Source organism: Pipistrellus hanaki (genome assembly GCF_964339955.1).
Source record: "Pipistrellus hanaki genome assembly, chromosome: 19".
In the NCBI taxonomy this organism is placed as follows: domain Eukaryota; kingdom Metazoa; phylum Chordata; class Mammalia; order Chiroptera; family Vespertilionidae; genus Pipistrellus; species Pipistrellus hanaki.
Genome location: NC_140521.1, coordinates 3,971,696 through 3,991,667, shown reverse-complemented (window position 1 = coordinate 3,991,667; position 19,972 = coordinate 3,971,696). Strand labels below are relative to the sequence as shown.

Genomic DNA, 19,972 nt, shown 5'->3' with positions numbered 1-19,972 from the left:
CATGTCTCTCTTCCTTGGCCAAAAAGCAGCAATCTGGAAGGTTCTAAGCCATCTGGGAGTCAGAGGTAAAACACGAGCATTAACGTGGCATAGCACCCAGCAAGGCGTCTTATGCCTTTTGGTTAATTAATATTGTTTAGTAGAGTAAGATGAACTCAAAGGTGTCCATCTACTGAGAAACCCGCTACCACGGAAAATTCATATTTTACAGAATCTGGACTCTATTGCCTGTTTAACTCATTTCCAAAGACAAGTGAGACAAATATCTTTTTTCCTCCTCGTGACTTTCTTCCAACTATAATTCTTTATCTCTTTTAAACTTAGCCATTTCCACGCCACAATCCTAAGTCCTTACTATAAACTGTGCTGAGCTTTTATCTCGAGGACTTGAAACTCAACATTGAACCAAAGGAGGAGGAAGCAGACAAGAAGAAAAATACAATAAGGCATTAGCTCATGCTTGATTGAAAGAAAGTCTGCACGCACACCCACTCTAGCCTCTTGCTCTGTTTCATTTGTCTGGAGTTGTCCTAGTTTGCTCATTCTGTGTCTTTCTTTTAAAATGCTTTTTCCTTGTGCATAGCCAGACCAACTCTAGCATTGATCAGAAACTTTCCTGGGTTCAGCTGTCACATAATTATGAACAGACTGTGTTTATATGGGGGGGGGGGGTGTAATAGACCCATTTCATTTAGCCATGTAGTGACTATTCCCTGTGCACTAACTATAGTCCATGTTCTGTACTAATGGTTAATCAGACAGACCCTACCCCTACCTTCAATGGGCCTCTAGTCTAGTGGGAGAGACAGACATCACAAAATAAACTCCACACAGCAAGTAGTCCTGTGATTAAGAACAATCGAGAAGAAAACCACGGAGACCCACAGCAGCAAAACCACCCTGACATAACCAACAGCTCTTTTTAAACAAGAAGGAGGTTTCTAAGTGCTCTACAGGGACGGCGCCCAGTCAGGAAGGAGCGAGCTGGGAAGAAGAGGTGGCTTGCAGTGGAGAGTTGAAGGAGAGGAAACCAATGTCACGTGTCATTGGGTCTTCCCAAGAAAGGCTCCCTCCTACCTTGAGATGACAATCAGCACGTGACACCTCCAGCTTCAGCCTCATCAGTGTGAGTTAATAGATGTATGAATTAACTTGCAGTGCGGCTGAGAGGTGTCTCATTGATCTATCCTTCCAGGGACGGGGTGTGTCCATCCAGCTCCCGGTTTTAGCAGGGAGCCCCCACTGTTGCTTGATCTACGGGAGACTGCAGGCGGGGAAGCAGAAAACGAGCTGAGCCGATCAGCAATGTGCCCGAGGGAAGCCCTGGTGTTGAGGCAGGGAGGGAACTGAGCGCGGGATACTGCGCGCCAGCTCGAGAGATGGGAAGGTGCTCGGTCTTCCCTAAAAGCAGGAAGCTTGTGTGAGGGCCGCCAGAAGACCAAGGGGTATCTCTGATGTTTCTGATTAGCAGAGAGACAAGCAGCTCACACAGGAACAAAGAGAAAGACACGTTTACGATGACAACTCTGTCTCCGCTAGCCAGTCTTTTTTGAAGTGACGGATCCTTAAATCAGCTCTGCCTCTCCCTGCTCATTAGCAGCGACTCCTCTCTGCTTGAGCATCAGCGTATCAAAAAGCGGGAGAGAACATCTTGCTATTTTTAAGGCCTTCACGGATATAACGTGTCACTGGGACACGGGAGAGTTTCATGCGCCATCTTCGGTAGGGGTCTAGTTTGATAAAGTAGATGTTAGTTCAGGCAAGGTCTGCATTAACTACCTGATCTGGATAAGTCCCCCTCTTTGCATTTCCGGGATAATATTGTGCTTTCGTGACGCTTCACAGAGGTGGGGGCGGGAAGAAGAAGGCCAGAGGGATAACCGTGCCACACGTTTTCACGTGTCATGCTTGGTGGTGACACTGAGCACACACTCATGATGCGTCGCTGACTGTTAGAAGGCGTGCTCCCCGCTCCCCGCTCCCCGCTCCCTGCTCCCTGCTCCTCTGCGCTTTCCATCAGCCACTCACCCAGTGAGCATCCATCCCGGGCCTCCGAGCCACCAGGCACTTTAAGAGCCGGTGATGGAGAGACAAGACATGACCAGTGGCATTCAGGGACATCAGCATTGGGCCTGGGACACTTCGTATGATTTAAATTCTAGTTAACCAGCAAGTATATCAGTCTCTGTACTGGGCGCCCAACCCTTTCTAAATCCTCTTTGGGGGTGGGGGGAGAAGAGCACGGGGGGGTCGGCTCTGCAGCAGGTGTCCTCTACTTCATCCAGCCTCTTACACCGTCTCCTCTTGGCTTCTCCCGCCTGTGTAAGCAGTGTCTGCCTCAGTGTGTGCCTGAGACTCCGAGGAAGAGCACTGCCCTGAGGACAGGACCCGGGGCTCCCACACAAACGCACGGGCATGTGCATGGTGAGCAGACGGCCAGGGGAAAGCCGGCCCCTGTCGGAACCGAGGGTTGACACCAGGAGACAGAACGGGACGTATGTAATACTTCCAGCTAGAAAGATTTCCTCAAATGTTTCCAAAGGAAAGTCCAATAACAAGTGTGAGGGAGGGGAAAGGCCCGGGTTTGGGAGCAAGAGGAAGAGGAGAGCCATCAGGAGAGGCGGAGGAGTGCCTGCAGAGCTTACCCACCTGCGCCGTGGTGAGGGGAGAGGGAGGCAGAAAAATGGTCAGATGGTGCTGGAACGGGAGCAGGGGCCCTGCAGGAAGACCCCCACTCCAGGTCTCTGCAGGTGGGGGGAGGGGAGGATAGCTCCCTGTTCAGGAGGTTCGCTCCTGAGAGAGTGATGTTTTCCAGCCCCGCTGATGATCAGCTGGATGTGTTAGGAGCTAGTAATGTAGAGACGGTTCCATTGCTTTCACCGATGGAACGTGAACGGACGAGAGGTGAGCAGGGCTTTCAATGCGCCCGACTCTTTCGCCTGGTCTCTTGTGACCTTGACCTCCGCTATGTGAAGAGTCTGTTTGACCACGGCCAGTCACAGGGAGATGCACCCAGGGACCTACGACCCAAGGCAGCCTGAAGCAGAATCCCAGCAGAGCAAGAAATGCATGTTTGTGGCTACAAAGCTCAGAAACGTGGGGGTGCTACGTGGCATTACTGGAGGGAAATCCAACGAGTGCGGTGAGCTGTGGGTCTGACCAGTTAAATGTTCTCCTTGAAGGACAGCCCCCCTCCAGAGCCCCCTCACCCCTGATCTGACTCATAAAAACACAGGCGGGATGCAAAGCAACGCCTCTCTTGGCAGTTCCCAGAGGAACGTGGGAGCTATTGTGGGCTTATTTTCCAAAAGCCAGACAAGTCAGGAGTTCCACATTCAATGTCTTAGATATTGATCGTTAGATGAAGCTGCACAGAATCAATCAGAAGGGAAAGGCCAGAGAATTTCACTGGAGCAGGGGGCAAGATATACAAAGCCAGGGATATTGAAATTTGATTAGTTCATAGAATTTTTACAAAATTGGTTATGGCACCAGCCAGCCAACGGCGGATGTGAGACTCCGAGGAAAGCACCGAACGCCCAGAGTGGCCAATGGCTTTGCCCCGCCCTCCTCCCCCCTCAACCCTTGTTCTAAGGGGAATGCCAGGCCAAGCTTTGGAACCAGGAACAAAGGATCTGGGACAAGACAGAAAAGGAGAAACGTCTGGTGTCCAAGATGCCCCGCCAGGTCTTCCTGGCATCTACAAGCTAGCGCCGCCCTGTGGCCAGGTGCGGAACTGTCAGCCCGGGGCCCAGGGAAGCCAGGCCTTTCGCAGTTCCAGGCCCCACCCTGGCAGAACGACAGGCACTGACGGTCTCCCTGGGGTCCGCTATCTGCCTTTATCTTCGCCCTGATGCTGCCAGCCACCAGGTCATCCCTCCTATGGATAGATAGGAAACCGCATAGCTAGCAGGTCCAAGAATTCCGCTTTTTAAAAAGTCCACGAGAAATAGAAACGGGATTCAATTGAGGCTGTTTCAGAGGTTATACGAGATGACCAACCCCACTTATCCTCCTTGCTAAGCTGCTGATTTACACTAAGCAGCTTACCAAAGCCGCCTGAGCTCATTTTGCACTCGGCCTTCTGGGAGGAATCCAAATTCGGGAATCGGGGGCCTAAGACCAGGGCCCGCAGTGTGTTGCACTCATTTCTGCAGCTGTGTCTCTTCAGCGCTCTAATCCCTAATGTGGCATCATCTTCTTTTTTTCCACTCAAACAGATAGCTGAGCCTGAGTGAGTCACCCAGAGATAAAGCCTGCCTCTTGGCACTCAGTCATGTCACAAGAGGACATCGCGTAAGAGACTCAGTCAGGCAAGCTCAACCAGAACTTCAGATCTTACAAGAAAGAGGTGAGCCTCCAAGGGCGGAGTGAAGCACTGATGTAGAGGTAATTCTTGCAGAAAGGACAGACCATCACCCTCTTGAAATTGCCGTTCATTAGCTGGAGGCCTTTCTTCCCTCCTTTCTTGGCCCGGGGAGGAGACCCTCTGCCTAGAGACTTCCTCCCCTTATTCTTCAGGGCCACGCTCACCTCCCTCGATAGAAGCCTCTTGAACCACTGACTTGCCCCCAAGTAGGCAGAGAGGGGCGTGGCCTTCTTTGTTTAGAACTTTACAATAACATTTTGCACATGGTCGATTAATAATTTACACATCTGTTGATTGTTCCGTAGTGTGAGCTACTGTGAGGCCAAGAATTCCAGCTATTACTCATGCATATATCTCCGGGCTCAGTGCCAGCTCTGGCACAGACTGGCTACATGCTCACGAAACATTTTCAAACGGGCACTACCCTGATTTAGAATGAAACGGAAAACCCTTTGTTTTAAGGGACAAAATAAATGCCCCAAAGGGTTATATCTACTTTTACACTACAGAATTCTGGGAAAATCTTTTATTTGTAAAGTAAAACCTTATTACTTGGGATTAATTGGAAGGTCAACCTTGATTAGCAAAAAGCCAGAATTAGAAAATATTAGAAAGGCGGTTTTAAACATTCAAAGACCCACTGTCACTTAAAAGAAGCCAACGATGCAGCAATGACCAGCGCTTGGGTACTTGCTTAGAAGGACAAATGTAAATAATTTAAATCAGCCTATCAATTGTCCATTTACATTCATTAAATATATCCTACTTGTAACCTTACTTGTGCAATTCATTTCATTTTTAAAAACCCCTGATTTTTTAAAAACCCCTGCTTTTTTCCTCTTTTGGCGGATGGTGGTGGGATCTCTTTGAAACTGGATTAATCATGACCTTTGGTTCATGACAGCCTTTCATCACTGACCCATGCACAGCCTGCTTTCATTTATTTAGTAATTTTTAATAATGTAATAAGTGCTGCCCGGCCAGGGTGGCTCAGAGGCTGAGCGTTGGACCATGAACCCGTAGGTCACTATTTGATTCCCATTCAGGGCACAGGCCCAGTTGCAGGCTCAATTCCCAGTGGGGGGTACACAGGAGGCAGCCAATTGATCTTTCTCCCTTCCTCTCTCTAAAATCAACAAAAATATATTTTCAAACAATAATGCAATAAGTGCTTATAAAACTACCACCCAAAAAGAAGTTGGAGTCTAACATATAAAATTATTTGTTAATTATTTGTTAACTTCCATGAAATCCATCCCCTGCCTCTGTAGACCAAGGCAAGTCCAACCCTGAATTCCATGGCTATCACTAAAATTGCCTCTCGCTGTAGCCCTAAAAACATATTTTTATTTTAGTTATTTACCTCTGTTAAAATACGCCATGCTGTAGGGGACCTACTTTTTTCACTTAATATTACATTTCTAAGATTTAGCCACATCTCTTTCTGACTGCTTCTAATATTTGGGAACCACACCGCCATATACTCATGCACTCTATCACTGATGGCATGTGAGCATATGTGAGGGTTTTGCTATTATTTACAGCGCAGCTCTGAACATTCTTGTTCATGGGCAATGCCTCTCGTGGATGTTATAGCTGGATCAAAGGACTTGTGAATGTTCAGCCTTAGAAGGTGATGATGCCAAACTGTCTTCTGATGTGGTTATGCCAATGTACTCTCACCAGCCACAGCTCCTCCAACAACCTGCACTGTCACACTCGTTAAGAACGGCCACTTATTGTCAGTCTAGAACCAACTGGAATCACCAACATTTGCGAATTGGTGCAATCTAAAGTAATCAGTGTTTGGGAGTAAGAAAATGCATTTGAATATAACTTCCCCTGTAGAAAATTTAGAAATACAGAAAAGGAAAACACACCAGAGTTAGAGTGTATAAGGTTTAGTATTCACTTAGAATGAAGGAATATTTATCCAACTGTAAGGGTATTCTATAACTGTAAGTCATTTAAAACCCCCTGAGCTTACTCCTTCCATCTGACCTACCAGGAACACAGCCCTCAGTCAGCGTAGCATCCCCACAGCTACCGCCCTGTCCCCGGTACCCAGGAAGCAGCAGGACCCCGGTTAAATATCAGAATTAAAAGCTGAAGATGTGTTTTGAAATTTGTGACATCTCCCTTACGAGATGTTTGTGTTCTATACAGTGGTTTCAATCTACACCTCTTTTGATCTGGGAGGAAGGGAAGGAGATTTCTTATTAAACACTTAATAAAAGCAGTTCTTTTATTTTAAATCCGTTTTCAGAAACTCCTTTGTAACACTGCACTTCCTCTCGGCAGAAAAATGCCATTAAGGAGAGCAAACACGGTCTGTGGAATAACAAGGACACCACGGCCAGGCCGTGGTGATTGAAGGACGATGCTCCCCAAGGCATGGGGCTTCGGTTCCTAGGGGCACAGTGTGTTTTACATCCACTGGAAAAAGCATCGCTGAGCTAGCCCAGCGTGAACAGAGCGTCTGCTCCCAGCGCACCTTCTGGTGACTACATTTCAAATGTGCTGATCTCTCCCCCTTTGGTCCAGGAACCGTGTTAGACAGTGAGAATTCCGAGAAGAGAAGGACATAGCACCTGCTTTCCATGGCATCACCATCTATGAGGGAAGACACCCAAACCAGGAGATTATAAAACAAGAATGAAGTAAGTGCAGATGGCACACACAAACTGCCTCTGCACGTGCAGAGGTGCCAATGGCAGGTGTCCCACCCGCGGTCCCTTCCTGACCTCTCAGTCCAGGCTCTAGACGGGGGCCTTCTAGGTTTGCAAAGCTGCTGCTCTCTGTGCTCACACAGGCTTTGCCTCCCGGGAGCCACTCTGAGGGACCACGCCTGCCGAGCTGTGCCACCAGAATGCCAGTTGATTATGTGCGTTCTCCGTCTGCAAGTCCATTCACACGCGAAACCAAATGACAATCAGAGAGTCTCAAAAGACGCAGGGGACCTGAACAAGGAAGGCACAAGACAGCCTGTGAGGTGTCCCCTGAAGGCTGCCGAGGGCCTTGGCAGGCTGCCGGGATGCCTTCGTCTAGTCTGTACCCGGTCCTCCGGCCAAGCTCAGCTCCATAGCCCTCCCCAAGGAAGCCCGCTGAGAGGTGTCCCGCCCGCTCTATACTTTCATCACACCCTGCATTTTCATCCAAGCACTTGCAACCATTTTAGTCAAAAGATGTTATATGTTCTGCTGTTTGTTAACTATCAGTTCCCCGAGAGCCAGAGCCAAGCTCACCTTACTCACCACTGTGCTCCCAACCTCAAGTGTACACAGTTCATCGTAGGCACGCAAATATAGGGCGTCCCAAACAATGTATGCACACCCTGAATATCTGCAAAGGCAGTGTTAACAAACACGCTCCAGCTGTTAAAGTGGGCCTGCATTTTTGGGACCCCCTGTTTGTGGGAGGGGAGGGAGGATGAGAGAGGGAGCTGACTGAAGTCCACCCCGGGAGCGGCCTCCAACGGGACTTGTCCCTGGGCCAAGGTTCTCTTTCGCTTTGACGGTGTCAGAAGCAGGCATCGCCCTGCTTGCTCTCCTTTGCTGTGTGTGTTTCCTTTGCTGTGTGTGCAGCGACCACCAGAATACTTGCTCTGGACACGCAGCTTTGGTCAGGTCACAGTGGAATCAGCCTGGCCTGAGTGCCGTGCTGGCTGCTGAAGCAGCCTTGTACTCGCCTGGCCTGACCTATTTGATGGTCCATTAAATCTCAGGGCGCAGCCTTGCTTCCCAGTCACACCGTCGAGCACCTGTCATTGCCACGCCATTACCCAGGTTTGGGGATATTCCAGGATGCGCCGTAGTCAGAAATAAGACAACAGTGTGTGCGTGTGGCTGACGCCTGTTCAGATTTCATACGAGCAGAAGCTAGTGATGACATTCTTACATGCCTCAGCTATTTTCTCCGAATATGATATTAATTTTGATAATTAGAAACAAAACGAGCACGGCCTGGGAGTCTGGGTGAGATCCAGATTGTTTGGATCCTGATTCAGCTGTCAGCAAGCCCCATGCAGTGCTGGCTTATGTTAATGAAGGAACTGGACAAGGGGACCACTGCCGTTACTTCCAGTCTTGACATTCCCCCAGCCCCGTGGTTGGCAAACCTCGGCTCGAGAGCCACAGGCGGCTCTTTGGCCCCTTGAGTGTGGCTCTTCCACAAAATACCACGGCCTGGGCGAGTCTATGTTGAAGAAGTGGCGTTAGAAGAAGTTTAAGTTTAAAAAATATGGCTCTCCAAAGAAATTTCAATCGTTGTCCTGTTGATATTTGGCTTTGTTGACTAATGAGTTTGCCGACCATGGCCCTAGCCAATGATTCTTTTTCATCTAAGAACTTCTCCACAACTTCAGAAGCATCTCAAAAGTCAGTCCAGCTGCAGGCAATGACCACCCACACCCAGGGCCTGGGATAAGCATCTCTTACAGAAACCGCAGTAATATCTTAGCATTCCATGACTACAAATGAAATCATTCAAGAGACAAACAGGAATCCTAGGACCTGACACCAGCTAACACAGCAGATTCTGTGGCACACGGACCTTCTCAACACTTGTGTATCCCAGGTTGGAGGACTGAAATGCTGGGAATCTCGCTAAAACCAGCTCTAAGGCACCTCTTCTTGATTTTCCCCTGTAAACTATTCGATATATAAAATAGTCATGACCAAGTGTTTCCACAAGTATATAACTTCCAATCTTTGCAAAAAGCCATTCTCTTCCCTATTCCTGATATTGCAATTCAATTTCCTTCACCTCAGCCCCGTAACGCACAGATCCACGCACAGACCCTGTCACTGGCCCTAAGTCCCTCTCTCAAACAGACGTTCAGCTGTTGTACAAACTCAGTATGAATCTGTTTATAACCAAAAACTCGTCTCAGTTTTCATTAGCTGGGATGTTAAATTCAAAGTCCCGTTTATTTTTAAACAGTCCACAAACCCTCCTTAGAGATGGGCGTCTCCGATGCGGCCCCTCCCCGTCTGAAAGGAAACTACCAGAAAGAATAAACACAGCAACGAAGGGTCAGTACCCCAGAGGCGCACACCTTTTTCTGCTGCGACAACTGTGAATGGACTAAGCACAGAAGTGTGAATTCCAGAAGGTCTCAGATCGATCTTTACTAGGACAAACACAAAGCAGAGAAGCCCTGAGACTGTCTGCGGCCGGTGTACCACTTGCCTGGAGTAGTAAGACTCCACGCCCAGCGCCTCCCGCACGCTGGCGATGTGCTGCTCCAGGGCCGAGCTGGTGGCTGCCGGGAGGTTGGCGCTGCTGCCGGCCTGGAAGTCCCCGGCGTTTTCCATGGCGCTGTCACCCAGGTAGTGCTCGTGGAACTTGAGGATTCCTGAAACAAGACGGGCGCGGCCATGTCACGGGCTTGGGGTTGGGGAGGGCAAGGGGAAGGATGGATGGCAGTGCCAGTGCTGTGTGGCCTCTGACAGGCGTGCCTTCCTCCGGACCGTGGGAAGAAGTCCTGAAATCCGCCTCTCCAGAGGGCTTCGGAGGTCGGTCAGTGCCCTTTGGCAGCTTTGACCACCAGGTTTGGTGCCTGAAACAGGGAATTCAAGACAGGGCTCTCGCGTTTGGCGATATATTCTGAAGGCCCTGAATCAATGACTACCTCAGGTATTTCCAAACAGAAACTGTCACCAACGAGGGGCAGTTTCTGTCCAGGATAGTGCGGAAGCATGCCAGCAGACAGTCTCCCCAGAAACGGAAATCCTGAATAAAAATACAACCAGCCGAGTGGAAATAGTGTTGCAAAGCCCCTTCATCTCACAAAAGCAAATCCAAACAAACAGGTGGTACAGAGGCCAGATAAAAACATTTAAAACTACGTTTAAATAAGACTACGTGGTCAACACTCACTAATGGATTAAAGGAGCAAAAAGTGACGGCTGCGTGGAGCTGACAGGATCCAGAGCGGCCTCCAGCGGTAAACAGAGGACACATTCTCCAACGGTAATGAGGTGTGTCAGCGCTGGAAAACGCTCGTCCTCTCTGATTTGATTAGGGCCCAGTGAAAGCTTCAGAGTCTCATTAAGAGCAAAGAGGAACAGAAAGAGAAACAATAAGAGCCTCATTATACACGGCTCATCATTACAGGGATATGGATGGATATACCACCTGTCAAATCATGTCCCCAAACGTAACGACCAGAGAGAAAGAGCTTGATATCTCTGTTGTCAGCCGTGTCCTCCCGGGCAGCAGTGCCCCGCGGGGGGGCTGGGAAACACAGGGGTTCCTGCCACTGTGGCTGACACTCGCCAAGTCGCCACCAACATCACGGCTCAAAGCCTTCAGCATGAAAAAGCCGGAGGTAAAAATGCCCTTTAGTGAAAGCCCACGAAAAATGGAGGGAGGGAAGGGGCAAGGTTATAAACAAGAATGCTGAGGCACAGCACGTGCAGGCACGAGTGCTCAGAACCCAAGACGCATCTGAGAGCTGTCACCTAAGCCGTCACTTTTTAAAATCGAAGCGACGGAGACGTAATCAAGAAACCTTATCAATTCTCCCGGCAGCTGAACTTTTTGAAATTAGCTTACAGATATTCAAGAAGCTCATTCGTCAAGATTCCCAATTAGAAGATCCACTTCCCCAGTCAATAAACTCTTTATTGGGTCTGGGGTGTCTCCAACATGGTAAAGCCATCAGCATTTTATTATGCAAAAAAGTAAGGCCCTCGCAGCTAATTACTGGGTCTGTGTTTAGTGAAACTGTTACAGCCTGAACATTTAATGCCAATTGAATCAAAGGAAATTTTTATTTCTGAAATAAATTGACAGTGGATGAAACTGGTTCAAAGGGATTCTGATAAACTCAGAAATGCCAAGCATAAGACTTCCTTTATATACTGGGAGAAGAGTCTGCCACTGTCATCTCAGTCTCTAACTTCACCGGGACAAAGGGTTACCGCCATTAAATCAGAGCTAGAGAGAACTCCTAGGACTTCCAGTCATCGCTTTATTAGCTAACGAACAGCAGCTGCCCGCAAACAGGCCTGCTAGCGAAATTAATCCTCCCGCTCTTAGTCCTCCCTGATAAATGCTTCCACGTTTGCCTGTGCGCAGCGGCCATTTCTTGGGGGAACGAGAGAGCCGGGCTGTCTCATTAATGGAATGCCCCACCATGGACTCTCCACTGTGGCCGAGGCTTTGCTAAAATCCCACCTCAGCTTCTGAGTGTGATCTATGGTAAAGCGCCTCTATTCATCAGGCGTTCGCGGTCTTGTGTGTAATTGCCCTGTTCCTACAGAAAGAGCGCTTACCTGCCCCAGGAGCCAGCAGCCAGCTGTACAGGTAGCCCGCGGCCAGAGAATAGTACAGCACCAGTCCTCGCTGGCCATTCACCATCTCCAAGATCTGATCGATAGTGACTGGGGAGTAGGGGTCGGAGTCCTGTTGTCCTGTTTGTCGTTCTACCAGGAGATCCGCAAACGCCCTCGTCCGCCCTCTCTCGGCCACAGCCAGGGCCTCGTCATGGTGGCCTACGGGACAAAAGGAACAGACTGAGGACTCCATGGGGCGGGTGCTTACAGCCATCAGCTACAGAGATCCTGGGCAGGAGCCTCACCACCCCTGCACTCCAGGTGTGGCAGCATCTTGTCCACCCCCCAGCCTCCGATGAGGGGTGTAGTGTCCCCTCTTGTAAACCCCGTATTTTCAGATCCCACACAGCCCTACGGTCCCAGCCTTCCCGTCTCGCAGCCACACCACAGGAGAGCCAGCTCTGTTCAGGGGATTCGTCCTCAGCATCTGCTCCACATCCCGAGCTGCCTCCCGGCCTCCTGGCTTCTGACCCCATTCACTTGGCTCTCTGGACTCTGGTTACCCTCTAACTTTCCTGCTCAACTCTGATTCTGATTTGACGTTGGCAGATGAGCCCTAAAGGACTTGGCTTTTGACTATCTTTCCCTCTCTCCTCAAAGCAGCTCCTCTGCACTTCACATTGTCCAGCCCCACCTGCTCATCTCCCCCAAAAGTTATAACTCTGTGTCTGTGCATGCTGGTCCCTCTGCTGAGGGGGTCCTTCCCCCCTTCAATGACCTTGCCTCCAAAAGAGGGCCCTAATAGTTGCCCTGCCCAACTTAAAGGTAAAGAGGAAACGAGGCACTGAATGTGAAGATGCCCGAGAGGCATTATTCAAAGCACCGTGGGTATAACAGGTGATTGTGGCTCCAGCTGACACCGCGTTCCATTTTGGGCTCCCACACACTTCTCTCTTCTAACCCCCACAGGCAATGGGTTAAACACCCGAGGTCTCTAGTTGTTTGAAATTGCTTCTCTCCTTTAAGTTTCCCCTCGGTCTTTCCATCCAACTTCTAACCCACACGTTTTTTGATGTAACAACAAACCGTATTTCGTCACAACGATCACTAAACGACTCGGATACGCGAGCCCACAGGCTCAGCGGGGAGCCCCAGCCTCACCCAGGCTGACGAGCACCCGCTGCAGGGCCTGGTAGGAGGACGTCTGCAGGTCGAAGAGGGAGAGCTTGTAGTCCGTGCTCAGCTGCGCCTCGTGCCGGATGGTTTCGAACAAGGCCGATGCCCTGTAGAGCTGCAAGGGGAGGAGAGGGAACGTCACCCATGCCCCAGAAAGCACACCCCAGCCCCTCACCGACTAACGACATCTTTTGCTCGCATCTTGGTATACAACCTAAAAAATATTTTTCAAGAGTAGAAAGGATAAATTTTTTATCCAGGTTGGTCCTAGTGGAAAGGCATCAGATCATATGCCTGGTAAACTAATTTATGTTATGTAATCAATTCTTGACAGATAAAAGGATTTATTTATTTTTAATCCTTACCCGAGGATCCTTTTCCACTGATTTTTTTGAGAGAGTGGAAGAGAGAGAGAAAGAGAGAAATATCGATGTGAGAGAAACACATTGACTGATTGCCTCCTGCATGTGCCCCAACCAGGACCCCGGCCTGGGAAGAGCCTGCAACCAAGGTATGTTTCTTTGACTGGAATTGAACCCCAGACCCTTCAGTCTGCAGGCCGATGCTCTATTCCCTGAGCAAAACAGGCTAGGGCAGATAAAGGCATTTAGAAGTCAGGGGTTACAGACTTCTAGTCTGAAAGTTGTAAAACAAAAAAAATCAGCTACTAATCCAACCAAGTGCTGATTTTGAATGTTAAAAAATGTCTGCCCTCTTGTCATCAAGCAACCGTAATTCAGCACACACACTTCCCGGAGCCTCAGGAGGAAGTGAGAACAGGTGTGGTGCAGGCGGGCTGGGGATAGACGAGGGGGGGAGGGCTCGGGGGCGGGGAACGAGATGAAGGCCGCACTCCCAGGAGGGGCAGAGCTTTCTGCAGGCAGCTCAGCTAAATCCAACACTGACCTCCACAGCAGTGTCCCAGAGTCAGGTCTCCGCTGGACAAGCCCCCCTGAGCCACACACACTCACAGGGACACCTGCAGAACCCGACACTCAACATTCTTAAGGGGACACTTTCCTGCTGCTCTAAAGGCTTCTCTATCAGTGAGATCACAAAACGCTTCTGATGTTTACATGCTGAAAACACAGTATCACATGCTAAGTTCAGGCAAACATAAAAAACAGAATGCTAAGATGAGGAGAGAGGGATGACTCCCAGCTCTGCCCCGGACCTGCTGTGAGCTTCCGAGCCTCTGTTCCTTCTCTACAAAGGACCGTTACCATTCCACCTCGCGTGGCTACTTAAGGAATACATGCAGTGTGAAAGCACTTTGAGAATTGTAAATTACTACATCCATACAAGTTTTAACTTTTAAAACCAGGAAATTGGACAATTCTTTAAATTGCCTTTAATAGTTTAAGAAGTATAGTAAGATACCGTAACATCTCAGGATGCTCTGGCACAAATTCAGTGCCATCATGTGCTCAACTCCCGTGAGCACCTCTGCTAGGAGCCTTCATGCCCTCTTCCTTTGGCCCTTCTGCCCAGCACAGTGCCCTCCCAGTGATCACTCGCATGCTGCTTTAGCGGTTAAGTGTGTGATTTTAGATGATACCACCTCACAACTCCTCCATCTGCCGGAGGAACCCGGAACTCCAGGGATATTTCCAATCTCCAGAGCCAGCATGAGAGCAGGCTTCTCTTCCAGTATATGTACAAAGGCAGAACCAGGAACTCGTGTGTGTGTGTGTGTGTGTGTGTGTGTGTGTGTGAGAGAGAGAGAGAGAGAGAGAGAGAGAGAGAGAGAGAGAGAGAGAGGGAGAGAGAGAGGGAAATCAGGACACTAAATCCAATAATCATGAATTCTTGACTACTTCTATTATAAAATGTATGCATGCAATTTCATATTAAGGATTAATGAGGAACAGCAGCACATTATACAAGAATGTCAAAGAAATTATTGAGAAATCTATCACACAACTGAGCAAGAACCGTCCCTATGCTTCAGCACTCGCGGGCTGGTACAGCCTGGGAAACCTTTACGTCAGCCCAAGTGCAGAGGCCAGCACCTTCCGGCCAATTCTGACTAGGAGAGCAATCCTGAGACTTCCACCTGGGGCCCGGGGTCTCCTGCTCACCTGGTGCTGAGCCTCCTCCAGGTTCCCGCTAGCCCAGAGGGAGAGGCCAAGCCCGTGGCGAATTTTGGCTTCGTCTTCTCTTCGGCCCAGTTGCTCAGCTAACCTTAAACCTGAGAGGAGATGGAGAAATTTTAAGGGAACAGAAGATACACAATCCCACCTGCCGAGGAGTCCAGGAGGGTAATTCTGCCTCAGGTGTAAATAAAATATGTGAACACAGCTAGATGAAATGCAGGCAGAGGGAGAGCCAGCCAAGCAGAGTAAGCAATCTCTTCAAATTCTGTGATGGAAGCAACCTTTGCAGGGCCCCCCCGCGCCCCAGTAAGAGCTCAGGTGGTGGCTCCCGGCAGGAGACAGGTCTGCATGGCAGGCAGAAACACTGGAACGAAAGGACCCTAACTGCCCCCCTTCCAGATGTGAAATCCCTAGCTTTGCAAATGGAAACTGGGCCTACGAATGGATCTAACCCAGTTCTCTGGCTGGCAAAAGCCTTTCCTGACAGCGCCATGGTCAAGCACAGAAGCCACGCGGGTCCAGCTTCCTATTTCGCGGGCACAGGACGCAGTCAGTGCAGGTGGGAGACATATCTGACGCGCTCCTAAAGCAGAGCGCTCGCCCCGCCTGACGCTGCCTTCTATTGCTGATGCATTTCCTGTCCGATCTGCCCTTCCTTTAAGGCTGAGGTTTTGATGTGCCTCCGCGGGGTTGCAGAACAAGTGCTATTATGCGTCCAAAGTCTTAAATAAGGCTGCCCTCGCTCTAACGGCTTTCAGATAGACGCCTGCAGTTCGGGTCACTTACGTACAGTAAGCTTCTGAATTTCAGGGCACCAGCCACCTGCGAGGCTTTGTGGGAGCCCAATGAGGGGGCACCCACTTATTGTATTGGCCGCTAAGCGGTTCTCAGCATCACTTTGTCCTCATTACCCGCTCTCTGTACACGGCGTTAGTGTGCCCAGAGGACAGCGTGGAGGCTCTCACTCAGAGAAAGGACTTCCTTTTCCTAATCTAACTCAGGGCGGTGGGAGCCCGCTTCTGAGCAAGCTGGGCCCGTGCAATCTCAGGCTTTTGAAAAGGAACTGAGTCAGTTGAGAGGCCAATAAAAGCAATACCCAGGTTCAAGCTCATAAAAACACGCATTTCAAAATGCATATAACTCAGAAAACTCAGAAATAGCATTTTAAGTTTAAACCGTGTTACTGGGTAACAAAAATAATACTTGCAAGTTATTCGCATTTTAAAATACCTCACAGAGTAGAAACACAAATGAAAGAAGATGGTGCTTGGATGAAAACCAGGAGAATACTGGCTGTTTAAGCCATCAGCAAGCTAACCATACTCATTCTTCAACACAGCTATCCCTGCCAGCTGTGGGGCTATGAGCTGGAAGTAAAATCACTGAGGTACCCCCTCTCCCCTGTGTATCTTCTGTGTAAGCTGGGGCTTTGCTTTGTTCCCTGCTGGGTCTCCAGCAGGTAGGGCACTCCCTGGCCCATAGTCAGTGGTTCAACAATGAAGAGCTAAAAGCCCACTGTTAACACCCGTTTCTATCACTTCTGTCTCTTAGGTATCTGACCCACCCCTCCAGCTCTCCTGGAGCTGGTCTGCTAGGAACTAGTTGCAGGACTAGGTAAGGCCTCTAAATCGCTCTAGGCTCCCTCTCTTCACTTGCAAAAAAAAAAAAGAGAGAAAAAGCTGGATGAGACTGATGGTTTTAACCGGGGCATCCATACATATCACCTGCAGAGCTTGTGCAAAAGGCCCAGGCTCGGCTCCACGTGTGAGACTCTCTCTGAAAACCAAAGAGAAGGCACGGAGGTGGTTTCTGACCCAACTCAGGGGACTCTGAAAGGCCTTCGGGGTCCCCTGCTCTGACAGCTCATGAGAAGAGGGGTCTTGTTTGCCCCCAGGCACCCCGGCTCTCTGGTAGAGCACACCCACAAAGCAAGCACCGAGGAGATGCCACGATACAGATTTAGGTCTCTGCGAGACGTAACACTACGAGGAACAATAAAAGTGAAATTGAGTTTCCCATAAATATAGAATTATGTTACAATGTCTCAGGCAAAGCAGCTGCTTTATGGAAACAATATTTCAGGAAGTACAAAAGAACACAGCTGAAAGGCTGTCATATGCTGGGCCTGGATTTAATAGTTTTCACAAATTCAACTGAAAATCGCCCCCAGTCTGTTGGAATTTTACCACAGCCGAGTTTCAGGAAACCAGAAGCCAATGCTCATATTTAATGCATCGAGGCAAGCTCCCAGGGAGCGGGAGCCAAATGAGGTCTGGGAAGCGGCGCTCAGCCTCTCCGTAACCTCTCAGCCTGCAGGCCAGAGCAGCCCCTGGTCTGTGCGCAGCAATGTCAGCCCCTGGCCCACTTTCCACTCCGCTTCCTGCTTCCCTCGCTCCCCGCCTCCCAGCTGGGGCTCCGGAGGAAGAGGGATCCGACCACTCCAACCCTGTTCTGTTCTTGGGGGTTCAGAGCAACTGCACACAGGGTCTGACATGGTTCCTGGGGGCCGAAAAGCTGGGGGAGCCCCATTTCACCACTGACTGACCACGCAGTCAGAGTCAAGTCACTGTACTCTCCGAGTCTCGGGTTACTTAGCTGCAAATGGGAATAAAAACCTCTCAAGGTTACTGTAAGAATTAAAGCCAATTAAATAAGCTATATATGTTTTAAACACACACACACACACACACACACACACACACACAAAAAAAAAAAAAAATCCTTGGAAACTGTAACTGGGAGTTTTTGCTTGAAATCAGCAACAATGACCTTAACTAGTGAGCCAAGATCACCATACCTGCGTTTTCCCAGGACGGGAGGATGCAATGTGCCCGTGGGAGGAGAAAAGGGGTGAAGGAAGCCTCCAAGCACTGACTGCTCAGGTGACTTGACAGCAGAAGGGAAGGGGGAGGAGCGAGAGGGAAAAGAGGAGGGAGAGGGAGAGGAGCAACAGCAGCTGCAGCCACTTTCCCGGCCTGCCTGGAACAGGACTACTGTGCCGCCATCGCGAGCACTGAAGTAGTAAGCTCTGAGAAGGAAGTCTAGCCAGCTGCCTGGATGACCCTCAGACTGATGCTTCGGGATTAGACCTCAGCTGCTACATCAAGATGGACTTCCGGACAGCTGTGATTCAGTCTAAGAATTCTCCTCTGACTCCGACCCTTACATTTTACAGGATGAGACCTTACCTGATTCACCTTGGCAGAATGTGCGTTCACTCAGGATTCTGAAAAGCAGGGAAGGAGGGTATCTGCCCCTCGGGCAGCTGGTTGGTGAGTAAGACAGGCTGGGTAGAACATTCTGGACCCTGAGTGTCTCCGTGCTATTGAAGAACACCCAGTGCGGGCACCATGGTTTTGGAGTGGGACAGAAGTGGCTTCTGAGATCCTCACTGCAAGCCGGGTGGCCACTCAGACGGCGCGTACTGCCCTCTGAGCAGACCTGAACTCCATCTCGGAGCAGATCCAGAGACCACGTGGGCTTTTGCACTTACCTTCCTGTAAGTACATGACCGCCTGGGAGTAGTTCTGCAAAGCATGATGGGTCCTCCCGAGGCTACTGTAGGACACCGTCTTGGCCACCAGGTCGTTCATCTGGGCAGCGATGCTCAAGTGCTGCTCCTGGTAGACCACGGCCCTCTCGAAGGTGCCCAGAGACTCGTAGGTCAGGCCCAGGTTGCCGTAGGCGCGGCCCTGGCACGTGGGGTTGTTGGTCTCCTCGGCGATCTGCAGGTCGAGCTGGTGGTACTGCAGGGCCGTGTCGTACTCCCCCATCTGCTGGTACACGCCCCCCAGGCCGCAGGCCGCGTCGCTCTCCAGGGCCCGGTCCCTCATCTCCCTGGCGATGTTCAGCTGGCGCTCCAGGCAGGAGATGGCCTGTTCGTAGTTCCCTAGTTGGCTGTGCAGGCTCCCCAGCTCTCCGTAGGCCTGGGCTTTGTTGAAGGCCTCCCCCAGCTCGTGGGCCACCACGAGCCTCTTTTCAAAGCACACCAGGGCCTGCTGCAAGCTCCCCATCGCCCTGCGGGGATGTAGACAGAAAAGCAATGATATTATTTTGTGCAGGTGCAGACATACTAAAGCCCCTGAGAAAATGAAAAGCATTTGTCACTGTCACTTACTATAGAAGCTCTTAACTCCTCTCCCAGCTAAAATCTATCATGTGCCCTTAGAGTGAGATGCAGGGGAATTTCATAATCTGGAAAGCAATTCAAAAGTCATCCCTTGGTGACCTTCCCAAGAGCTCGAGATTCAATGGGATATACACCCCAGAGGAAACATAAAATATATTAATAGGCACAATGATAGCAAGTGAACTGTTTGGGTCTTCGGGCCTCCCAATTTCCACTACTGCTTAGACTATGTTTTTGAAATCACTTTACAACAGCTATAAATCCTTCGCCCCGAGCTCCTCCGAGCACTCTGTGGGTGATGATTTAGTTTGACCCTTGCCTTCCCCCCACTCCAGGAGCCCTAATCCCCTGCCTATCCGGAGAAGCCGTATATTTTGCGGACACAGACACCTTCTTGGGCTCCCCGCTTTCGGAAGGAGAAGCATCACCTTGGCCAACAGTGCATCTTTCTGGGCCGCCGCTAAGAGATGACGTGATAAGACTGGGAAGAGCACGGATTCTGGCAGCAGACCAAACCGGTTGTGGGGAGGCACGTAAATCCCCCTTTCCTGAGCCTCAGTTTCTAAATGATAATAAATCCCACATCCCACAGCAGATGATAATACATGGAGAGCAATACGGGATTGCTATAAATGTTAAGCAAGATATATATGCAAGGTACCTGGCATGGTGATAGTATATATTTATTCACTGCCGCCATCATCAAATGGCTTTCCCTAAAAGCAACAAAATGGGGGCCAAATAATTGGTGGGTACAGATGATGTATTAAAAAACACTTCATATAATGCGGGAGGCATTCAGAACAGCTCTCGGTTAAATTGATCCACTCATCTTTCCCATTCTTATTATCTTTTATCTTGCTCATTACGATGCAGTCAGAAAGGCAATGCGGTTGGAATCAAAGAGCCCCGGGTGTGACTC

General features: G+C 49.8%; 1 protein-coding gene across 2 annotated transcripts in view; it reads right to left on the bottom strand.

Annotated features, from left to right (window-relative positions):
* The window catches only part of TTC28 (tetratricopeptide repeat domain 28), a 319,835-nt gene that overhangs the window by 51,260 nt on the left and 248,603 nt on the right, over positions 1 to 19,972 (bottom strand). For both annotated transcript variants that reach the window (XM_084868121.1, XM_084868122.1), the window contains exons 8-12: positions 18,415 to 18,938; positions 14,907 to 15,016; positions 12,811 to 12,940; positions 11,650 to 11,868; positions 9,560 to 9,725 (exon numbers count right to left, since the gene is read on the bottom strand). In XM_084868121.1, the coding sequence (XP_084724247.1) occupies positions 9,560 to 9,725; positions 11,650 to 11,868; positions 12,811 to 12,940; positions 14,907 to 15,016; positions 18,415 to 18,938 (1,149 nt within the window). The remainder of the gene's footprint in view (positions 1 to 9,559; positions 9,726 to 11,649; positions 11,869 to 12,810; positions 12,941 to 14,906; positions 15,017 to 18,414; positions 18,939 to 19,972) is intronic.